The sequence below is a fragment of the Macrosteles quadrilineatus genome, unplaced genomic scaffold (assembly GCF_028750875.1).
Source record: "Macrosteles quadrilineatus isolate MER2022 unplaced genomic scaffold, UCM_ALF_1.0 Scaffold_1__1_contigs__length_201487025, whole genome shotgun sequence".
NCBI classification, from domain to species: Eukaryota; Metazoa; Arthropoda; class Insecta; order Hemiptera; family Cicadellidae; genus Macrosteles; species Macrosteles quadrilineatus.
In genome coordinates this window covers 143,424,893-143,447,797 of record NW_026542594.1, presented here as the reverse complement: position 1 = coordinate 143,447,797, position 22,905 = coordinate 143,424,893, and the positions used below count along the sequence as shown (strand labels likewise).

Here is a 22,905-nt window from a genome sequence, read left to right as displayed (position 1 = left end):
CACTAAGAACAATTATTGGCAAAACTATAACAGAACAAAAGACATATATCTCAATAAATAATAATAATAAACAACAGTTATGTCACCTGTTTTGATTTAGGTTGTAATACTCTGTTTATTTTTTATGCTGTTTGATGGTCATACCATCGCAGGTGAAGCCGCGGGTACAAGCTAGTATGTCCATAAAAAAGAAATCCACAACAGTTTATTTATTCTCCATAACAACAACGTAAGAATTTTCGGTACTTACGTATTATACGGAGGCCACTTATTTTACAGCGCGCTGCGGCGGTTGGGTTAAGTTGGGTTATCATAAATATGTTTGTAGAACTTTCCTAGTTTCGTTATGAATCGAACTATACGAGATGAGTCATAAAACTTATGATAACCCAACCTAACCTAACCGCCGCAGCGCGCTGTAAAATAAGTGGCCTCCGTATAATACGTAAGTACCGAATTTTCAAGTTACAGTTTTAACCGTTAGTCGTAACAACAAAGCTTAAACATACTAGATTCTTGTTTTTAAGCTCTACAAATTGGTTTGAAAGAAATTACAACATTTTTTTTTGTTTTGAGGTAAAAAAATAAGGACAAATTTTTACCTCATAAAACCCCTCATAGACCCCCACCCCGATCCCACTATCCGACCATGATAGTTCGCGAAAACGTTTAAATTATAGGTAGGTTTACACGTTTGTGACAAATGTCATAAAAATCTGATCATTTTTACTAGAGTTTATGCTAACGGACATTATATACTGTATATGGTGTTTATATGAATTTGAACGGATGTTATTTTTAACCTCTGGGGACCTAAATACGAAAAAGTATTTAAATCATTATCGGTTCTAGGTCTTACCATGAGACCTACGGTACGGTAATAGCTTATTCCCTGTATGGGAAATTCACAAAATCAAAAAGAATATTTTAAGTAATGATTACAATCTCTGAGACGCTTAGTTCTCTATAAGTTCTCCATGTTTAGAAAACTAGCTGCAGACAATAGGATGTTTTATTTTAAACAACAACAGTCAATTTAAGGCTAGTACATGCAACATTTTGAACATAATTACACATAACCTCGTTGTTTGCTTTCGTAAAAATTACCAACAATATTTTCATCTAGATGTAATAATTGTCAACAGGGATTTTACAATATGGCTTTAAGGACAGTTGACAAATGATTAAATTATTAAACGTGAAAAGCGAGCTAACACATGTAACATTTTGCTGAAGATAAAAAGTTCAACAGACGACATGATGGAACATGAGTGTCATGTAATTGTCAAAACATGTCGCCAGAGTTTGGATGTCGGAATGAACTCTGATCGTCCTGAAACAGTCTCGTAATTTATCAAATACCGGGAAAACTTTAACAAAAAGTACAACGGGTAAATTGCCTGTTAAATTATAAAGCGGCAAAAAGCGCTCTTGTTTCATTAATTTGAGCAACATTTATAACATCAGAATATTGCGAGTAGAATACAAATCATTAATTTCACTAGGGGGTTTTTATTTAAAACTCTCTGTATTATGTTTGTTTAGTAACTTTAGCGTTTAGGTGTTGTTATAAGGGTACAGTCTTTACTAAAGTAGACATCCCATCTACACGTATATGGACCAGCTGTTGCCAATTTTCGTTATTAAAAATAACGTAGTCGTGTGGGCCAATCACACAACGCGCCAGTGTCTAAACATTATTTTCTAACTTATATTTTTTGCTGTCACAGTTAATGGGTCATTACAGTTGCTATAGTTTTATGTCGTTCCATCAGTTTGAGTTGGTGAAAAAGTTAGGCAGTGTAGTTGACAGAAATCAGTAAATTACAACAGCACAATCTGTCAGTGGCTCACATCAACTACGATGATTTTGAAAATAGAAACTGGTGACGACATCAACTGAGTTATAAAAAGGTTTATAGTTTTTTAATGTGGTTGAATTAGTATAACTTAAAAATGTAAGGAGGGTGGGCCTTGAAATTGAACATATTCAATTATGATAATCAATAGTTAGGACCATTACAAAAGAGCAAATCGTTGAAATATCCTTTAAATTATGTTATTACAAAAGAATAGCTGTGACACAGAGTAAAAAAATGGACTAAATTAAATTACATGTTACCTAACCCTCAAGATCCTTGATATTGATGCTCAGAGAGATGTGAGTTAGGATTTTACTTGTAGTGGGAGGTTTTATACCCAAACACTAATAACTACGTTGCCATGTTTCTGTATCAATGTTCTACCCACCGTTTAAAGATTTATGTATATTAAAGAAACTACCTATTTGCCTGACATTTTCTTAAATCGAGAATCTCCTAACTATTCTGTAAATCTTGCAAATTTAAGGTCCTCTTACTCTCCTTTGAAGTTTTGACTCGTATATCAAGGATGGTCATATATAATAAATATACAGGGTGAATTTTAAATGAGTTCCCCCCCTACTTTTTTCTACATTTCTTAAGATATCAACTTCGGACCACGTCAGATCATTGTACTGTAGTAAGTACTTCATTTTGACTGGGTAAATATTTTTGGCCGCCATCTTGGATCCGCCATATTGGATACAAAATTTATTTTTCAAATGTAAAGGTAGGGTTGTGACCCATTGTTTCAAACTAGAATTTTACGCTGATTACAATGCCGCAATTAGTTTTTAAAAATATTAATCCGTTCTAAAGTTATGAGGACTTTTTATAACTTTATTTTTAGCCCATTTTAACATTGTGCATTTACAAACTAAGACCAAAATCTCAAAATAGTGCTAGATAAAGATAAGTATACACCACCATTCATTGTCGACTTATTATCACTTGGTTATGACGGATGTATTTTTTCGGCCACCATCTTGGGTCTGCCATTTTGAAATGTGATAAATTACTTTAAATATGAAGGTGGTGTTGTGACCCATCATTTCAAACTACTTTTTTATGCTGAACTCAATGCCGCAATCCGTTTTTGTTTCTCAGGCTTTCTTGATGAAATATTAAAACTATCTTACTTAAATTTCCAATATTTCAAAAAACAAATATGAAAATGCAAAACGGATTGCGGCATTAAATTCAGCATAAAAAATTAGTCTGAAATGATGGGTCACAACACCACCTTCATATTTAAATTAATTTATCACATTTCAAAATGGCAGATCCAAGATGGCGGCCGAAAAAAATACATCCGTCATAACCAAGTGATAATAGGTCGACAATGAATGGTGGTGTATACTTATCTTTATCTTGCACTATTTTGAGATTATGGCCTTAGTTTGTAAATGCACAATGTTAAAATGGGCTAAAAATAAAGTTATAAAAAGTCCTCATAACTTTAGAACGGATTAATATTTTTAAAAACTATTTGCGGCATTGTAATCAGCGTAAAATTCTAGTTTGAAACAATGGGTCACAATCCTACCTTTACATTTGAAAAATAAATTTTGTATCCAATATGGCGGATCCAAGATGGCGGCCAAAAATGTTTACCCAGTCAAAACGAAGTACTTACTACACTACAATGATCTGACGTGGTCCGAAGTTGATATCTTAAGAAATGTAGAAAAAAGTAGGGGGGGAACTCATTTAAAATTCACCCTGTATATAGTATGTTATACTTACTGACCTATGAAGTTTGTATTAAATTTCTACTAACCATCCTGTGAGGTGTGTACATCAAGGTTGTACGTACTTTCCTGTGAAGTGGTTTTATAGAGTTTTCACTAACTACCTCTATAAGTTTTTATATTAAGAATAAACTACGAAATGCCAATTATGTAGTCACTGACAAAAAAGTATAGTAACAGCATAATATAACTCCACGGAATTTTTTGGCCAATATTATTTAAACACAATTTCTTCAAAGTGATTTGTTAAAAAGACAAAAAGCCTTATAAAAAAAAATAAAACTCTACAATTTTAAGTATATTTCATGTAATTTAAACCAATAACATGTCTGGATGTGGTTGTTTTATTTTAAATAAATAATAATATAACAAAACTGTAGGATAATCAAGATACTATTGAGCTAATAACACATTTGACAGTTTTTGCACATAATTAATCGACTACCTGTAAAATGTTGAACCGAGCTAAAACGATCAAGGGTTTTATGTTCCCCTGAAAACAATTTTGGCGAGGTAAATTAGTTCTAAGTTTCAGTTCGAGGAAATTATTTCCAGCCCCGACGGAGATTTGTTTGAGCTGTTTTACTCAATTCAATTTACGCTAGTAAGACAGTAGAAAGTTTTATTATTGTCATTATTATGACTTCATTATTATGAAATGTTACTTTTGAACCGTACTTTATTTATTTTAAGAAAAGCTACTCTTAACAAAATTATGTTTTACAACTTACGCTGATTTAATCATAACTCTTTAGAATTAAATGTTTTTGTACCTTCCATCTCCCCCCACCCCCAATGAAACCCCCGGACAGCGTTAGTGGCCTGATGATGGATAGCAAGAGATAGGCTGTATTTATCATCGTTGTTAAATGCCATGATAACGAAACGAGTGCTGATAACATACACGTTACTGAAAACACAACATGTCATAAACGTTTTTACACGGTTTAATATTTTCTCCATCATGAATTCTCTTTGTTTGCTTCTAAACCAAAGGCTGGCTTGAAGGATGACTATTACACAAATAACCACCTTATATTCGTTTAATTTCCTCATATTAAATATGGTTTGTTTTTTGTAGTTTTAGTTCTGGTTGAATCTTATTGTTGTTATTTATTATTTGTTGTAGCCTTGTAGGTAAGGAGGGGGACACACTCACCTAATCTCGTTCAATCTTTTCCATGGGCGTTACCCGTGGGTTTGAGCGATACATTACGGAAAATAAATGTGGCAGGTCACACCAGAGAAAAGACGTCCGTGAATGCATGATAGCAGACTAATAAGTTTTACCGTAGACAAAATAAGTAGGACAACCTAGACAATTAGCTGTTTCCACTAAGCAGTTTTGCTATCTAAAATGCAATTTTAAAGACTCATAATTGTGTTTTAGTATTTGCTAACGACACAGGGCTGTAATTGGTAATAACATTATGGCTTATGAATAAGTGATTGAGTTCACTTGTATATTTCCAAGAGTACAGTACAGAACAATGACGGACTACTTGTTGATGTTGGGGTGTTTACCCTACACGAGTTGTCTACAGTAAAAGTGTGACGACGAACAATAATTAAATTGTGGTTCGCCATATACAGAGAGAGACATCTCAAGCCAGCTGATGAGTTGAGCTTGTAATTTTCCAAGAGTTTTCCACAATACAAGTGCAATGACGAACAATTAATTGTTCAATTATATTTTCGCCTGCCAATATTACGGACTATTTTATGTCGAAATTGTAATCAGCTGATAAGTTGTGCTTGTAGTGTTCCAAGACTCATCCACGATACTGGTGTGATGACGAACACAGAACCTGCCGTACGCAGAGAGAGATATCTCTCAGCCAGCTGACAATTATGCTTATAGTTTTCCAAGAGTTGTGCACAATACAAGTGCGATGACGGACTATTTTATATCGATATTGTGGTCCACCGTACTCAGAGAGTAATATCTCTCAGCCTGGCCGATGAGTGATGAGTTGTGGTTGTATTCACCAAACTGAGATATCGGCATTCGAACGATCCATCACAGTGATTACTTTTTAAAATACAAACTATTATCAGAATTTAATTATTCTGATCGAATATTTACAAACAATTTTACCGAAACGCTGTAGATATATATTTCTTTTCAATAAGTTTTCATATCGACAAACAAATCTAGAACTTAATACTACCTCAATATTGTTTCCCCCTTTCCGTTATGTCAATATAAATGCATTGGATTAAGTTCATAGTTTATTTACTATAAACTGTGAGAATTTATTTACATCGTTTTTAATATCCATAGTTATAATTTATTATTGTTAAATATTTTATTATTGTCGATTATCGTTCCCCAACTGCAGTACGGGCACACAACTCTACTGAAGATGTACAAGACAAGTCCATCAACGGCTATTTGAAATGTTTACTTCTGTGTCTATTGTGTCTATTGGCTGAAGGTAGAAAACCTCTCTCAACCAGCAATCAAATCAAAGTTAAATCCTTCCATCAGTGTAATTCTTTCGCAAATCATTAAAACATGTTTTCTGTCACCTAAAAACATATTAAAAGTGAAAATAAACATTTAAGGAAAGCCAATTATTCAGTAATCTCTTATAGCTTGTTATCACCTAACGTCTAATCATTACTTAAACTACTTTTGAGCTAGTTGGTGGTTTGGGTTTGGTAGATTATTGACTCTTTAATACTGTTTAACATAAGTCCTGTTGACTATAGCAACAAATTATGAAAAAAAAATTAAATCACAAATTAAATAAAAATATAACTTATAGAGATTGGAACACTTTAATGTACTTTCTATTTGCTTTAAATTATTGATAATTAGAAACAACGTTGGTAAAGGACGAAGAAATTACATGTTTTGACAAGTATGTATGCATCTATCTAATGTATTGCAAAGTTAGTTAAGAATGGACATTAAGTATATGTAAGGAATAAATGCATACAATTACGGTTAATGTTTCTAATCAGTAAGATTTTATCCAACCATACTCATTTGCCATGCTTCACTTTAATTGTAGTAATAATTACAGCATGTTAATTGTAATTTTATTCTATTTTTAAATCAATGCAAAACTATAATTTCAGAAAATAAAATAAAACTTTTACTTTGTAAAAACAAGAAAGACACGGGATTCTTATGTTTTAAGTTACCCAAGATTATAGAAAGTTTAATTCAGTATCAGACTTATGATCTACAAAACTTAAACCATCTTCCTTTGCCAAACAATTCTTTGTTGTGGTTAAAATTTCGGTTGTTTGTCTATCTGAAATCTTAAGTTTTCAAATAAATCTAGCCTTAGTACAGCAGAGAAATAACCATTTATAAAGATGCGTTTTAAAAAAAAAGTTTATTTTCTCCACTTTTAAACATTATTGGTTATTACTATTACATGATCAATATTACGATGGGATACGTGCGCCAATTGCGCATTCTTACAAAAGAGTTAAAAACTTGTTCCCCGAGGCAAAATAACAATGCACTTCCCTATTATCTTTCAAAGATTATTATGTTTGTTAAGACTGTTATTACGTAAATAAAACAGACTTCAAATGATTAATTGTAGATCTATGCCTTACAGAGTCATTTACTTACCTCATCCAGGTTACAAGTATACCTATAAGTAGCCTGTTTAAAATGCATTTTTCTAAGCTGTTCGTCGACGGTTTAGAATTTGACTGTAGTATACATTCAATTGAAGGATGATCTGTTATAAAATTCAAATTTCATATTTATACACATTTTAGTTATACAGAAAGATAGTCAGCCTAACTGGATCTTTGAAAGTGAACTCGAGAAATAAATCAAACGCTAGGGGGTCGAAGCCCTAAATTAAATTACCTTTTTGGTTATCATTCGTCATTACGCCAGGCCATTAAACATAAGTTATAAATGACATCTAAATCGTAAAAAAATGCTTTAGCATGACTTGCTGAAAAGGATAAGAATGTTATATAACTAAATTTAACGTACATTTTGTCAACGGGGACATTATTCCTCTAAAAAATTACTGTACAGGTATTCAAATTTATAAATAATTCTTATTTATGAAAACTACGCCACAATAACATTTTATTTCATCAGTTCAATTCAAAAGGAATTATAAAACAGACATTAAAACAGTATATATTTGTTTATTTATAGAGAGTAATAAATGAAAAACTGTAAAACTGTAGTGCCAAGTTAATGAGGAGCAGAGTTTTAATTCGAAGAAACTTAAAAATCGTTCCAAACCCTCAGCAGCAATGAAGGTTAATAGTTCTTCTGACTCTGACCAATCATGATAGAACCTCAAAAGATACAACTGTGTTATAGTAATGATGGTAATATGTAATATTGCAAAATATTTTTAGTAACTTAATTCAATCATTAATTTCATAACATTTTACGGAAACAAAAATATATACCTAAACAAAATACGTCTAATTACAAAGTGTTATTTAAAATATCTGTTTAATAGTGATTTAAGCAGCAATTAATTTGATCGGTTATGCATAATCTGAAACAATTTGAGAAACAACGCAGACGAAGAAACTTTTGGGAAGGCTATTAAAATTCAATAAAACGTCAATTTTATCAATGTCTCAAGATTTAGTCTTATTCTCTATCACAGAAATGCTGATACTGAAGTTATACAAAAGACATACAACAATACAAAAAGAAAATATTTACTGGAATTGGTGAACATTTCAATAATAAAACACAAAAAGACAACCATAGATTGGTTAGAACAAATGTTCTAGATCTAAAAAAACCTTTTTATTTTTATCAAATATCTTTATTGTACGCAGTATCAGTCGGCGATATTGGATTGATGTCCCATAAGAATAATTTCTATCACAATTTCTATTGTGACCTCCAAAAACATTCTGCTCATAACTCTAAAAATCTTTACAACAGATAGAACTAAAAGTAAACAAAAAATCCATCTTGGGGACAAGAAGTAGCCTAAATTTTATTGATAAGGATCGGATATAGTCTACATTTCATCAAATTTTAAGAGTGAAATCTGTTTATGAGCAAGTAAGTACTTTTTCATAAAAAAAAACTCAAGTGTAAAACGGTCATATTTCATAAATGACCAAAATGTGTTTAACTTCTTTGTAGCGAAATCAACACGTACAAACGTTGGTAAAAACCAACCATGTTGTTGCTCTGTTTGCGGATTTGTTTGAATGGCAAACCTGCTGGGAGTTTTTTGTTTGCATCGTGTTTTCCCACTTTTTCTGATGATAACAGTTAAACATGACAAACATTAAAGCAGAGATTGCCAGTGTAATGTGTTGGTTTTTATTCCCTGCAGATTAATTTGGACAAAACATACATAGTATCTTGCCTCAGTGTTTGTAAATCACACTTTTCTTCGCATTTACCCGAAAAATGGAATTTTGCTATCCATAAAAACCATAGCGCACCGGTACTAAAGAAGTTTCAAGGTAGTTTTATCTATCTATCTATCTATCTATCTATACTATTATAAAAAAGAGGTGGTGTCTGTGTGTGTGTATGGGAAAAGTAAACGCGAAAACTACTGGTCGGATCGGGCTGAAATTTGGCATGATGATAGCTCACATTCCCGATTAACATATAGGCATATTTTTATCCCAAAAATCCTTTCGGGCTCCGCCCCAGTGGCTCTGGAGTTTCCCATGTTAATCTTATGAGAAATGAAATTATTGAATCTTAACAGCTGTTTCAATTAAACAAGTTGGTTTTGTTCTGTGATGTTGAATAGCATTAAAGTTACAAGGATTACCAACAGGGTGCAGCACTAGCACTATTATTTCTTTTACATTTATGACAACAGCAAAAGGTGAGTGAGCGTAGCGAACGAACTTCAACCTGGAGGCGAGTGAGCGTAGCGAACGAGCTAACCTGAAGGCAAGTGAGCGTAGCGAACGAGCTAACCTGAAGGAAAGTGAGCGCAGCGAACGAGCTCCAACCTAAAGGTGAGTGAGCGTAGCGAACGAACTTCAAAAAGAACCGAAATTTCTTAAACCATGTCCTCACTCATAACTGCTATAAGCATTTGATACTTATATGCCAACCCCGTACGAAGGACGGGTACTCTGCTAGTAGTTTATAAAATATACAAATGAAAATAAACCATACATAATAGGCCTACAGCAATATCTTAAAATATTTTATTGTTTTCACACAAAAGAGATTTCCCTAATACAATTGACTATTGATACTGAAGTAGACATCCCATGTAGATGGACCAGCAGTGTAGCCAATCTTTTGTAAAAAAAACGAAGTTGTGTGAGCCAGAATGCGCTAGTGACTTTGAGGGGTTAACTTCAGTGATGTGCTGTAAAATGTTCAAGGGGTCTGAAGTTGGTTTTCGGTTTAGTAAAACGGGATATTTGCCTCATATTGATAAGTCTGTTGACCAGACAATTCTGGATAACAAACTTGCGTTTCTTAAGTATACCACCAATTTGTTTTAATCTTTAATGGTAATCAGAAAACAATTATTATGCCAAATCACCAAATCACGTTGTCATACTACTGCATTACGAAGTTTAACTGTTCACAAAAGTCTGGTGTTTTGTTTGTATATAGTTAAATGGAACAAACCCAATAATATAATGGTGATTAGAAACACGGTTTTTACGACTCTTCGGTTTTCCATTGCATCATGAGTTTATGTACCACTCCAAGTGCTGCAATGCTCGCTGATGTTAACATTATGTCCACAATAAAGAAGCCGTAAAATAAATGTCGAGAACTAATCCACTTTATATTTATAGCTGCCTTCAAGCGTTTTACTAGCTGACTTACATTTTATTGTTATTCTGACGATGGAATAATCAGATGTATTTCATGTACTCACTTATATTATTACTCACAGTGTACAGAAATAAAATAAATCCAGCTTACAACCATCACTGAAATAATTATTAGTTAAGCAGTTTGAGCAATCAGTGTTCTTAGTAGTTTTAATCATAGCCAACTTTCGTATTATCATAAATAGTTTATTTTAAAATACTATTCTCTCTTAAAAGTACGTTTTACAAATAAAATCATTTGTTAATCTTCTGTCAACAAACTAGTTTTAAATTGGAACGATAAAGATAAATGAAACTACACATAAACAAAGAACACATCGTTTATGTTTACGATCCACTATTATACGAGTATAGTTTGAGCGCACTATGTTCTCAAAACAGCTCAAACGATTCTCTTTAAATTGTTAAACCATCTTAGCTTTAGGCTAAAAACAATATTTATATTAGTCTCTCAATGTAACTGATAACTATACTAATATGTTGACTGTTGAGAGACGTACAAGATAATGTCCGGTCATGTACGACATGTGTACGACCCACTACAAGATAGGTTATCTAGTAGCGTTGAATAGTCAGCACCTGTACTGCATTACATTACCTTTGTACATATAATACTGAAATTAGTGGTCAAATATTCAATATTTTTACCTTGTCAGTTCACTACCACTACACAGCCCTTTGCGTACTCGTCAGAAAGTAGCTATTTAATATTTATACAAATTCCACATGAAAAAAATATATTTGTGCCAAAAAAATAAATGTTTAAATAAAGTCAATATAATTCAAAATCCTAAACAGCACGACGTGTAAGTGCATGTTACCCATTTCTAAAAAAACAAGAAATTAAAGTGTTTAAACAGCTCATTATGAAGGGAACTCATATTTGATTCATTTGCGCCGCCATACAGTGTTTGCCAGATAATCGTTCATTCTCAGTAAAATACAAACAGTGATAAGTAATTGCTAAATTATTCCTAAGGATTTGGAGTAAAAACTCCATTTGATTAGGATTGTATTATTATTTCCTTTTCAAATGAAAGGGAAACCCCTAGCTTAAAGGAATAATTGTAATACAATTACTGAATTCAAAACTTACACAGTAGCTTCTCACGAAGCCATTTCAATGGTATACATACAAATGAGCAATACCTATTCTGGGTGTTTGAGAATAATTGTGATTCTGATATAATTGTGTCGATATTGCTGAAGGTAAAAAGTGAGCAACCTCCTGATGAGGTGAAGCTGGAAATTTCCATGTAAAATACCAATGTTGTGTTCGTTATTAAAATTTCAAAAGTTTCCATCATAAACCTTTTGATACGACCATAAAAGCTTCCTTAAAAAGCCTATGCTATTTATTGGGTAAATTAGTTGGTGTTATAGCTGCTTTTAATAGGTTATTGGAGCTTTTCCACATAAGCTATAAATGAACTTTTACCGTTCTAATAAATGTATAACATATAGGAAATATAGGTCACAGTGACATTATAAATTAAAAGTCAAATTTCACAAATTCAAATAAGTTATCTCTGAAGCTAGATTATCAGCATTTCTTCAGTAACTTACTTACGTATACATTTTGCAAGTTTGTGTAAATTCAAATGATGTTACAAATGGAATACTGTAGTGTAAAAATTCAAACATTTTCATGAATTATTAATGTTTGCTTAATATTGACATAAATTTCACTGATTACCCATTTCAGTTAATGGATGCAAATTCTGGTGTTGCAGTATTCTGACGACCGCCAGAGTTGGCAACTGTGTTTGGCGAGTTTGAGAAAACTTGGCCCATAAACTATCTCCTAACTCACGCGCTGAATCAGTAATTGTTTTACATAATGTGAACAGGCAAATAGGACAGCAAATGAAGAAATGAGCACTACAAATAGTCAAATTGACGTAATAAAGGTAAATTTAGTACAATCTGTAATCAAAACCAGGTTGTTATATAACACACGAAATGTACATAGCTCATTAAAAATATGGTTAATCTTCTTATATATTAAAAACCTTGACCGGTTTTTTTATTCACATATTCTGAAACAACCTCTTGTCAGATTTTCATGATGATACTGTTGAAAAAGGCAATTTTAAGAGGAAAGGAATGTCATCGCCATAATTATAATTTTGGATTTATCTTTTCAAGATATTAAATTTTAATTTTGAAAAAGTCGCAATATAAATTGCAATACAAATTTATTTTACGGAACAGCTGGTTTTATTTCTGTAAACTATCAATGAAGTTTTAACGTTTTAAACTGTTTGCAGCATAGCCTATTTATCGTTGGTGTATGTTTTATGATCATACTAAAAGTAGTTTTTCCTACCGTGAAGGATATATGTTCCCAGGAAATGAGTTACAGTATTTTGAACTTTAAATCCCAAATGTTTAATTTAATAAGCTTTGTCGCAAATTCAATTTGTGTGAATGTAAGTTTATGAAGATTTCGAAATGAGAAATGAAAGTTTATGAAGACTCATGCTATGGAAATGTTGTTTTGGAAAACTTTCATTCGATTTTACGTGCTATGAGTGGTTGGTAACATGTTGATAGTTCGCTTTTCTTAATGTTATGTCTGTCTCTCGGTATACCACAATGCTGGTTATAAATTAAAATGTAAACCTATGGTGTTAAATATTGGTCTCTAGAAAAACTGGCAAAACCCCAAAATCAACGTATACATAGCATACCATGATTTATCACAGTACTACAGTATGCATCAGAAACCTATGTGGGCACTGACCAGTAAAAGAGAACTCATCATTGTTAATCTTGGTTTGTTGGCTACTCATCACATAAATAAAATTATACACAATTTACTAAAAAATGTGGAGGTATATTTCGAGTATACATCAAAACTCATCTTCAGCTTTATTTACATAGAACTCATCATGTGTTTGAGAATGGAATGCTGGTATCCCATTATTACAATAAACGAATCAGTTCAAAATCACAAAGGTGTAAAAAAACTGGTTACGAAAACAAGGTTGGTTAGGTTACGAAACAATAGGGACTTAATAAAATACAGTATATAAACACCGGCTAAGTGTGGAAGAGAGAAGATACTTCAATATTGGTTGGTATCCAATGAGTTACATAGATGAACACTTGAAAGACCTAGAATGAGATTGAAACCCCAAGTAGGCCTAACGAAATACATAGATTGGGATCTACCTTAGTAGAGGCAGGTGATAGATTAGAATGTAGGCAAATTGTTTACGAAGTCAAAAACCTAATACGGTTTCGGTATCCTTGGCGGTTAGGTAAGGAAACTAATATACTAAAAGTATCTATTATAAGGTGTGTACATTATCTCCTAAAACCTTTCCTTCAGATAGACAAAGTTGCGGTTTTATAGGATTTAAAGTGTATATAATTGGTTATTAGGGTGTTTAGTAATTCCTTTGTCCGCAGCTTATACCAATTCGGACTCAACTATGTAGGTAGCTGAGTGATTATAGTGTTTGTCTTCATATCTGAAGTCGCTGGTTTGATTCTGAGCGAGATCGTTACCAGAGTCATATGTCATTAGTCATTAGGGAAGGCTAACAGTTAATTAATGATGAAAAAGGTCAACGTTTGATAGTAACATGAACTAACACGACCTTTGATAATACCACGAGGAAGGATTATAAAAGCCAATAGGCTACATTATTTCAAATGCACAGAGAAACAATATTTTATAAATGAGAAAGGAATGAATACTTTTACTTTGTTTATGTTGACACTGGTTGTTTTAAGGAGGGGGTGGGTGCTGTAGACGCCAGAAACATTCTCCTATGCAGATATATTTTAAGACATTGAGTACTGAGAGACAGTTTGGTTGGCAATGAAATCCATGACGTCCTGCAATAAACCTAATGTCAACTCTCGCCTGGTTTATGACTCACTCAAGATTGAATACAATGATAAACTAATTACATTGCACTGGGGCTGTGTGTAATTGTGACACTCTAGTCATGCTGTTGGAGTGGTAGTTTTCTAATACATTGAACAATATGTCTAGTAGTCGTAAAGATTTAGCGTAAAAACTCCATTTGATTAGGATTGCATTATTATTTCCTTGTCAAATGAAAGGGAAACCCCTAAAGAAATAATTGTAATACAATTACCGAGTTCAAAACTTACACAGTAGCTTCTCACGAAGCCATTTCAATTGTATACATACAAATAAGCAATACCTATTCTGCGGTAAGAGAATAATTGTGATTCTGGCATAATTGTGTCGATATGGCTGAAGGTAAAGGGTTAGCAATGTGATGAGGCGAAGCTGGGCATTTCCCTGTAAACTACCAATGCAGTAGCTGGTGTGGTGATGACACTCCCTTATAATCAAAAGCCGGATCGGATCGATCCTGAAAAAAGTCAGCAGCTTTTCAATGATGCGAAACTGGACCTAGCTGTCCTTGATCAATGGGCTTTTAGTAAATGATCCTGGCTAATAGAACATCCGGTCATAGTCAGTATAAAACTACACAATGTTTTTAACTTTATTCTACACTCATCTTTCAATCATAGTCGGTTATATTACATGCAGGTGGCGTACCCGTCGCAATATGTAATATACTAACAAACTGATGATAATAATGTAGTTACAGTGATAAACCAATAGCATTGCACTAGGCAGCGTGCAATTGAAACACTCATATTGTCGTTCCAACAGCGTCCAATACGATGTTTCTACGATGTCTAGTATATTGGATGCAATGTCAAACTAAATTACTTAACTAGGCACCTTCGGCCCATTTTACTTGTAGGAAATAATATAGGTAGTTCGTATATTTGTGTCTTTGAATCTTTGAAAAAATTATCTACCACTGAGTTAACTTTGAAGTATCCGATTAGCTATCTTGACTTTTAGTGTGTTACATGGTTTCGTTAGTAACAAATAACAAGAGAAATAGGCCTACTATACTTCTAAAAGAATACTAATATTATACTTATAGTGTTTTTCTATTATTGTGGAGGAAATTAATGTCATATATAAGATTTCTTATATTTTACTAATAACTTAAATATTTGATCGGTTGCTGACTAAATCCCGAATGATGTTGATATCACTAAAAGCATACTCAATGGTAAAAGTAACTGTATATTTTCATATAAACTTGTTCAATTGAATTTATTGTAAAATTTCTTACAAAGTAAAGTTACCTTGAAATTCATATTGAAGAGGGATCAAGATAAAATTTGAACCCAGATTTCAGCAATTAATAAACAGATCTCAGTCATTAGTAGTGCTGGACGTGAAGTGTTATCAGTGTATTAACGGAAAAAGGTAGGTAAACCCCTAAATTTGGTATTGGGGACTGTGTAATAAATCTTTGCACAAAAACGTATGTCCAGCAACTAAGTAATGACATATACTACTGTATTTCATCTTGTAATAGCCAGACAACCTAAAACATAGTGTAGTTGTTCTGAGCTTACGGAAACATAATTTTGAATTAAAATAAAAGCAAAATTATTGATATTTGAACTTTTGTTGATTGACAGAACAATACATCATCTTACAATTATAGCACAGTCAAAGATAACACCAAATATGATATCTTACTTCTTCAATTGAGTGTTAAGTGATTTCACGTTTGATTTTCATGACTTGAAGCCTTTTTATATAGGTAAAATATTTGTCGTATTATTTACAATATATTTTTACATTGTAGTTAGACAGTTTCTATACAGTTTTACTGATTTGATTTTTCGTGGTATACTGAAAAGTCAGGCTCTATCTAAAGGTTTGCAATGAAAAAATAAACGTAACAGTGCAATACTAAATGTTTAATATTGCAGAAATATATATTCAAACAAATAACAACTATATACAAATATACATGATATGAATATCGTATGACATAAAAATCATAAACAATATGCTAAAAGTTAAATTTATCGTACAAGGCAAATCCTGAACAAATTCTTAATAATGCGGTATGTAAAATGTATTGCCATCACATTTAATTAGCATAAAATAGATTAAAGTAAATATGAGCATCAATTAAGCTGGCATAATCAAGGCTGGCTGCTCACAGAGTATATATGAAATATTCTAAATAAAACTACTGCAAACTGACTCTTCAACACATCGAGTTCGAGCAAACATATCACACACACAACATACGGTAAAAATGCTAATAGCTAATGGTAAAAACGGTAACATATTTACATTTTCGCGAATATCACAATCTATTCACACAAGTTTGATCAATCTGACACGAGGATCATACGAGGCCCATCCTGGAGGTGCCGACGAAGACGACGAGCCAGAGGACGAGGGTGGCGATGATCCCTACGAGGAACGTAGTCTTGAGGCGGTCCCAGGGATTGGTCGCCATCTTGGTCTTGTCCACCAGCATCTTGGCGTGTAGCGAGCGACATCTGTCCGGCTCACACTTGTGCGGCTGGCTCTGGCCGTTACCGTTGACGGGACCGATCTTCACGTCCTTCAGCTCCATGCTGTTCCTGTCCACATCCCCCTCGAATGCCGAGTTCTCCATCTGGAAAATGACAGACATATTAGCCGCTCATAGTCTATTGATAATTATTACAAATATCCCAGTTCCATAAAAATGTCACCGTTCTTCAAAAATGCTCGTACTTTAATTTTCATATTTTCCCATTTTTTGATGAGTTCCCTGATTAGTACTTCAGAACACATAGCTTTGTTTTTAATTGAAATAAAATAAGATTTCTCAATCACGTGGTTAGTACCGGACGTTCGGATTAGCGGGATTTGGTGTACACAATAAGTTTTATTAATTACTTCAATAACAATAACGCTGCTTCCAGACGATTAGAAGAAATAATTTGCTTAAGTAAAACGATCCCTTACAGCCAGACTCCCGAGAGTGTATACACAGAGTACAATGTAAAGTGCAAAGGTTACAGGATTTCCCCCACTATCATAGTCTTGGTACCAGTTTTTTCTTCCAAATTACAAACTTATCAATTTTTGTACTGTAAGTTAAGTTAAATTCCTTACGTGCGTTGTTGAAAATTTGTATAGATAGAAGATTCTATAAATTATTTGATGAAAGATTCTCCTAGGCAAAATTGCGTGATGTGATATTGTTTTTTTTTAATCTAATATCCACGTTCAATACTAAAAGGATGATCAGTGTTGTATGTTATACAGAAGGCTAATAATGACTTCTGGAAATTACTAGAAACTGTTGGACTAAAATGCGCTTGTGGGTAGCAGTCAATATACAGTATATGTTCCATTCACTTGATTAAGAGTTAAGCTTACCTTAATTACAAACAAATTCTTGTGGCTGGAAACAAACTTAAATATTATATTTTGTGTATTTTGTCAAGGAGAATTATCCAACACAAAACCAATAGTCTGTACCTACACATTCTCCAGCTATGTGTACATAGTAATACTGTACATTGCTGTACAACACATACACTACATTACTGTACTACTGAAGTATGTTTGTACATTTTACTATGCAAAGAGTTTTACACTTTACAAGACGTACATGGTGTAAGAGCGGCTCTCCTTTCTACAGTAAACTGCATTTTCTATAGTGCATCAGTCGTAAAGACAGCTGCAGTAAATGAGACTATAAAACATATATCTTCATGACTTTGTTTGTGACTGCAGATATAGTCTATACTACTAAACATCGCTGATAGGTTTTGTATCTTTTACGATAGAAATACTGTTGTTTGCCATAGTCTCAACTCTGATTTGACATATACTGAAGGATTCTCATATATGAAAAAAATTATTATTTTTAACCGATATATTCCAATAAAAACAGGTCCTTGACATCGATGTATCATTTTGTCGAAGCAAACTTTACAGCCATATTAAACCGGCGTTAAACAGTAAATTTAATACTTACAGTATTGGAGTGTCATAAAAGATGTTGGTCATAAAAAACGTCGCGAATATTTTCCAGCCTTACATTTTAAAATCGAGCTCACTGATATGATGTGAGCTGATCAGGTCGCTGGACCTTAATTTCTGTACAGGAAAAATACTACTTAAATAGTTAAATATATTAAAAGTTATACATATCCGTACTACTCAATCACCGATTACAATTGGGACACTAGTCGCAACTAGGCGTATATAAAGAATGTGAATTGTGATATATGTTTTATTATATAAATATTATCATGTATATATCATGAATATATATACTTATAATATACTTATAAGTATATATTATCATGAATATATCATGTAATATTATTTATTACACAAATATTGTAAGTTTTAGTATCGAGGTAAGTGTAACTGTATAACTATATATTGCTGGTATTAACGAATGTTAACTTTATTTATAACTCTATCGAAACCAATTCATGTGATTTTATGTTAATAGAAAGTCTTAAAACTCTATTAATCTGTAAAATTATAATCTTGAGACCATTTGTCGATAATGTGAAGTATCTTAGCACCTCCCATCCACTTCCAACAAGTTGAATACTTAAAATTGGGCGGGGGAGGTTAAACCTTACTGCATACCCATACGAGAACCTAAGACTGCACAATATCACTTCAGATATTCTACATCATTTGGCCACTCAGCAGATGATGCAAAAATATAATATTGGTACTGTGTAACCTTATGAAAGTAATTGAAGTAAGTACAAAAAACGAGTCTCTGCTATCTGAATCACTTGTCAAGTTGAAAATGTTTGAGCAGTTTTTACAAACTGTTTATCTAGTTTATAATTAATTGTTATTACGCGCCCTTGTGGACGAATGAATGGCTGCTTAGTGAACCATGACCGGCAGATATGATAACAAAAGCTGCCATTACTTTTTAAACAAGTTCATTGTGCACGTCGCGCACAAGTTTGTAAGGATTTTTGGCGTCTACTAAAACACATAGCCTAACTCTGTTATCTCCAAGTGAATTTGTAAAAGTACATAAGTAATAAACTTCCAAATTTTCCTTTTTGATATTTTAAATGTTTTACGTATCATAATCACTCACATGCACAGGCAAATATTAATAATTGATTGTTTACAACACTTTATGCACTTAAGTTTTGGTTCCTAATTAAAAAGCAACAAATAAGTTACATATTGCTAAAAGTAAATGGGAATACTAATGAAAATCATGTGGGATTTATTACCTTAAACTAAAAATACCCCCACCACAGCAAACCTGCAGACTAAGCGAACTTCCGTTTGCCTGATTGAGTTTTTACTGAAATATTTCCTTAAACATGTCAGATTCCTTCCCTATCTAAATAGAATTAGGTAAAACGATAACTAGTTCATATGTTTACTGCTACTGGGAAGGTAATAATGTGTGTTTTTAGTGAAATGTTATCAGCTTAGGATAAAATAAGAAGTTAAGTTTGCCAAATTTGATCAGTATATATCAATGAAACAGTTTTATGGAACTTTCTCTGTTACCATTAGGCATATAAATGCGCTTCAGCATACTAAATTATTTGTGTTTTTGAGCATCTGTTGTTTGAGGGTAAAAAAATGGGCAAACCTAACGATTACCCTATAAAACCCCCATTTCCATGCTTATAATGGGTTTCCTGTTGGAATAAATAAATAAATTTCGTAAGTCCGATCATGCTGATTTGCTAACTCGTTTAAAATGTTGTGAGTGTACACGTTTTTACTAAATTGCTTAAAATTTGATGATTTTCACTACAGATATCGTGCTAATGGACACACATATAAATATATGTAAATAAATAAATATAAAGGTCCAATTAAAAACTATAAAATATCAGACCAATGAAAAACTAAAGACTGCCGCCATTGTGTAATGGGTTGAGATAACGACATCTAAGTTTTGCTGATATTGTATTTAACTAATGGCTTTTAAAATTAAGTGTCACTTGATGGGGCTTAATATTAAACGATTTTAGCTGCTCCCAGAACCCCATTTTGGGGTTCCGGACGAAATTGGAATGTCAACAAAAAAGTGTCAAGTCATATAGAGATGACGGAGTTTTATTTTCCTGGTTATACGCATTAAAAAGTTGAAACGGGATGTTCCTACTATTATAGCTCTATACATATAAATGAATTTGAACAGATGGTGTTTTTGGGCTCTGAGAACATAAAAATGAAAAATTAAATCAGTCCTGTGTCCGGGTCTTACAATGAGACCTACGGTAATATCTCATTCTCAATATGGTAAATTCACTAACATAAAGGTAAATCCTTACTGGAAAACTTTAAACAGACATAACACTTGAAAAATTAGGGACTTAAAAGGATAGGTCTTTTCATGGTTTTATGCTAGTTCATCTACATGTTTTCGGTTAAACTCCGCATTCTTCAGAGTTTCTTAGAGGATGTTAATTTTCTTTTACATACAAATATACTTACTCTTACTCAATGAAAAAGATTAATAGTTAGAATCTTTAGTTACTTTACTTTAGTTGTGAAAATAAAGAGAGAAGGCGCAATGCAATGCTGAGGAGGTCGATGGTACATTATTTGTGCATTTCATAAAACATGTGTAGGCAACTGGTTGATGGACTCAGAGGCTTTAGGAAAATCGGTTAAGACCTTGAACATCTCTAAACTGGAAGGTAAACAGTGATAACCACCACAGATAAGACTTTGGCATAATATGTATTATCAGCGTAGAGTGACAGCAAAGGCTAAGTTCCAGCACAAGTTTAACTACTAACTGGCGAGTTTGTTATAAAACACATGAATCTGTTTAATCATTGCCTCGCTTGCTACGTGACCAGTAGTAGCCAACTGTATGTATTTGTTTATTTATGTTATTTTTGTCTTTACATTGCGGTTATTGGTTAACATCAAATAAATATAATATGAACAAACAAATCTATACTTGTACAACTTGTAAAGCAACTTGTTCCAGCTTGTATATCTAACATTGGCTAAGTATAAATAGAAATAGAGCAATTGTTTGTGAACCATAGGAAATAAAGCACACCTAATTATGTACAGTTTTCGCCATGTTTTAGTTCAATAAGCCAGAATCTGCTTTTATTAGTAACATTTGTGTACAAAGTTTTAGCGAAAAAATGAAGGAAATGTTCAAACTGTAAATTACATTGTAGATGAGAAACAGGTATACAACTACAAAGTGCACTTAAACAACCATTACACCTGCAAATTGCTTCCCGCCATATCAATGTGCTTATCCGTGTAATGGAGGGTTAAACGTAAAGTGTAACACAACACTGACGTCATCGTCTCACCCACATGCACGTTGTAATAGGTACAGTATTTCTACTTGTAAAACACATCAATATAAATATGGTGCGGAGGTTGGATGACTTCAATGCTACACTATCTGATTAATATGACAATTAATGTCATGCATTTAAGCTGAATTCTTTGTGCTTGTTTTGGGGTTAACTATATCTGAAAATATTTCAAATATAGCAGTGAATATCTCATCTAAGTAAATGTGGTTCCATATACACTTAGCATCGCACACAGTTTAACTTTGATGCAGTTATCAGTAACCAACATTATAGAAGTCGACACTAACTTGGTCGCATTCTACATTATCACTAGTTACAACCGTATAACTCTGTAAGAGAGAAAGATTATAACGAACCGAGGAGTTTTTAAGTTTAATTGTAATTGATTTGAGTTTAATTGTAATTGTAATTAATTGTAAATGCAGGTCTCTGAAAACACATATAATGAAATCGTTGTGTTTTTACTCCCCTTCACTTTGAACAATCTATATTATTATTTCTTAAGTGGTTTTTTTACGTTAGACTATAATTCTTCACCAATTTTAATAAATAAGGTGTAATTTAGATCACATAGTGTAACTCATGATCACTCCAATATTAATGATCTCTACGCAAATATTTTCTCAATTTAAAATTGTAGGTACAAGTAATAATGATGATTGATAGTGAGGGTCAATGACAAAGTAATATAATGCCTTATAATAGCTTAATATAATAATATAATATATAATAATTATAATATAATATATAATAATATATTATATATTATAATTATAATATATAATTTATTATAATATATTAATATAATAGCTTTGCTTAAATTTGGGGACACTTGTGCAAACACCACCTGAGTTTGGTAGGCAACATTTCAAATACACCTTGGGTTTATTAGACTATCTCGCCATTTAATAAGAAAGTATTAAAGTATTAAAAGTATTAAAGCATCTATCTGTCCAACTTTCCCGAACCTAATGGAAAAGTGTAGATTAAATTTAAATGCAACGTTTACCTATCGTTCAGGTTATATGATTTATTATTTGTGTAATGCTTAGCTTAAATAAATCTTTGGTAGTAATAATGACTTTATATCTACTTGTTAAATCTTGCCTTATAAATCTTTAAACTCATAATCATGAGCTCACAAGCAGTTAAGTGCTACATCAGTCAAAATAATTAAAAGGTTGTATGTAATGTTAAATGGTATACTATCCCTAATTGATACTTGCCCCATTATTGAATGTTGTCGAGCAATTAATTGATAATTAACTAACCACTGTAGCCGATCAACTAGCAATGTAGGCTTGAATGTTACCAAT

The 22,905-nt window shown here is 32.6% G+C and overlaps 1 protein-coding gene across 4 annotated transcripts in view; it reads right to left on the bottom strand.

The window, feature by feature from the left end:
- Nucleotides 1–15,884: 15,884 nt before the first annotated feature.
- Nucleotides 15,885–22,905, bottom strand: part of LOC128982945 (uncharacterized) — a 42,214-nt gene continuing 35,193 nt past the window's right edge. For 3 of the 4 annotated variants that reach the window (XM_054402041.1, XM_054402045.1, XM_054402044.1), the window contains exon 2: nt 15,886–16,905. In XM_054402041.1, coding sequence (XP_054258016.1) covers nt 16,630–16,905 — 276 coding nt within the window. In that variant the 3' untranslated portion in view covers nt 15,886–16,629. Of the gene's footprint in view, nt 16,906–22,905 lie in introns of all 4 variants that reach the window. The other variant, XM_054402043.1, reaches the window with a different exon arrangement.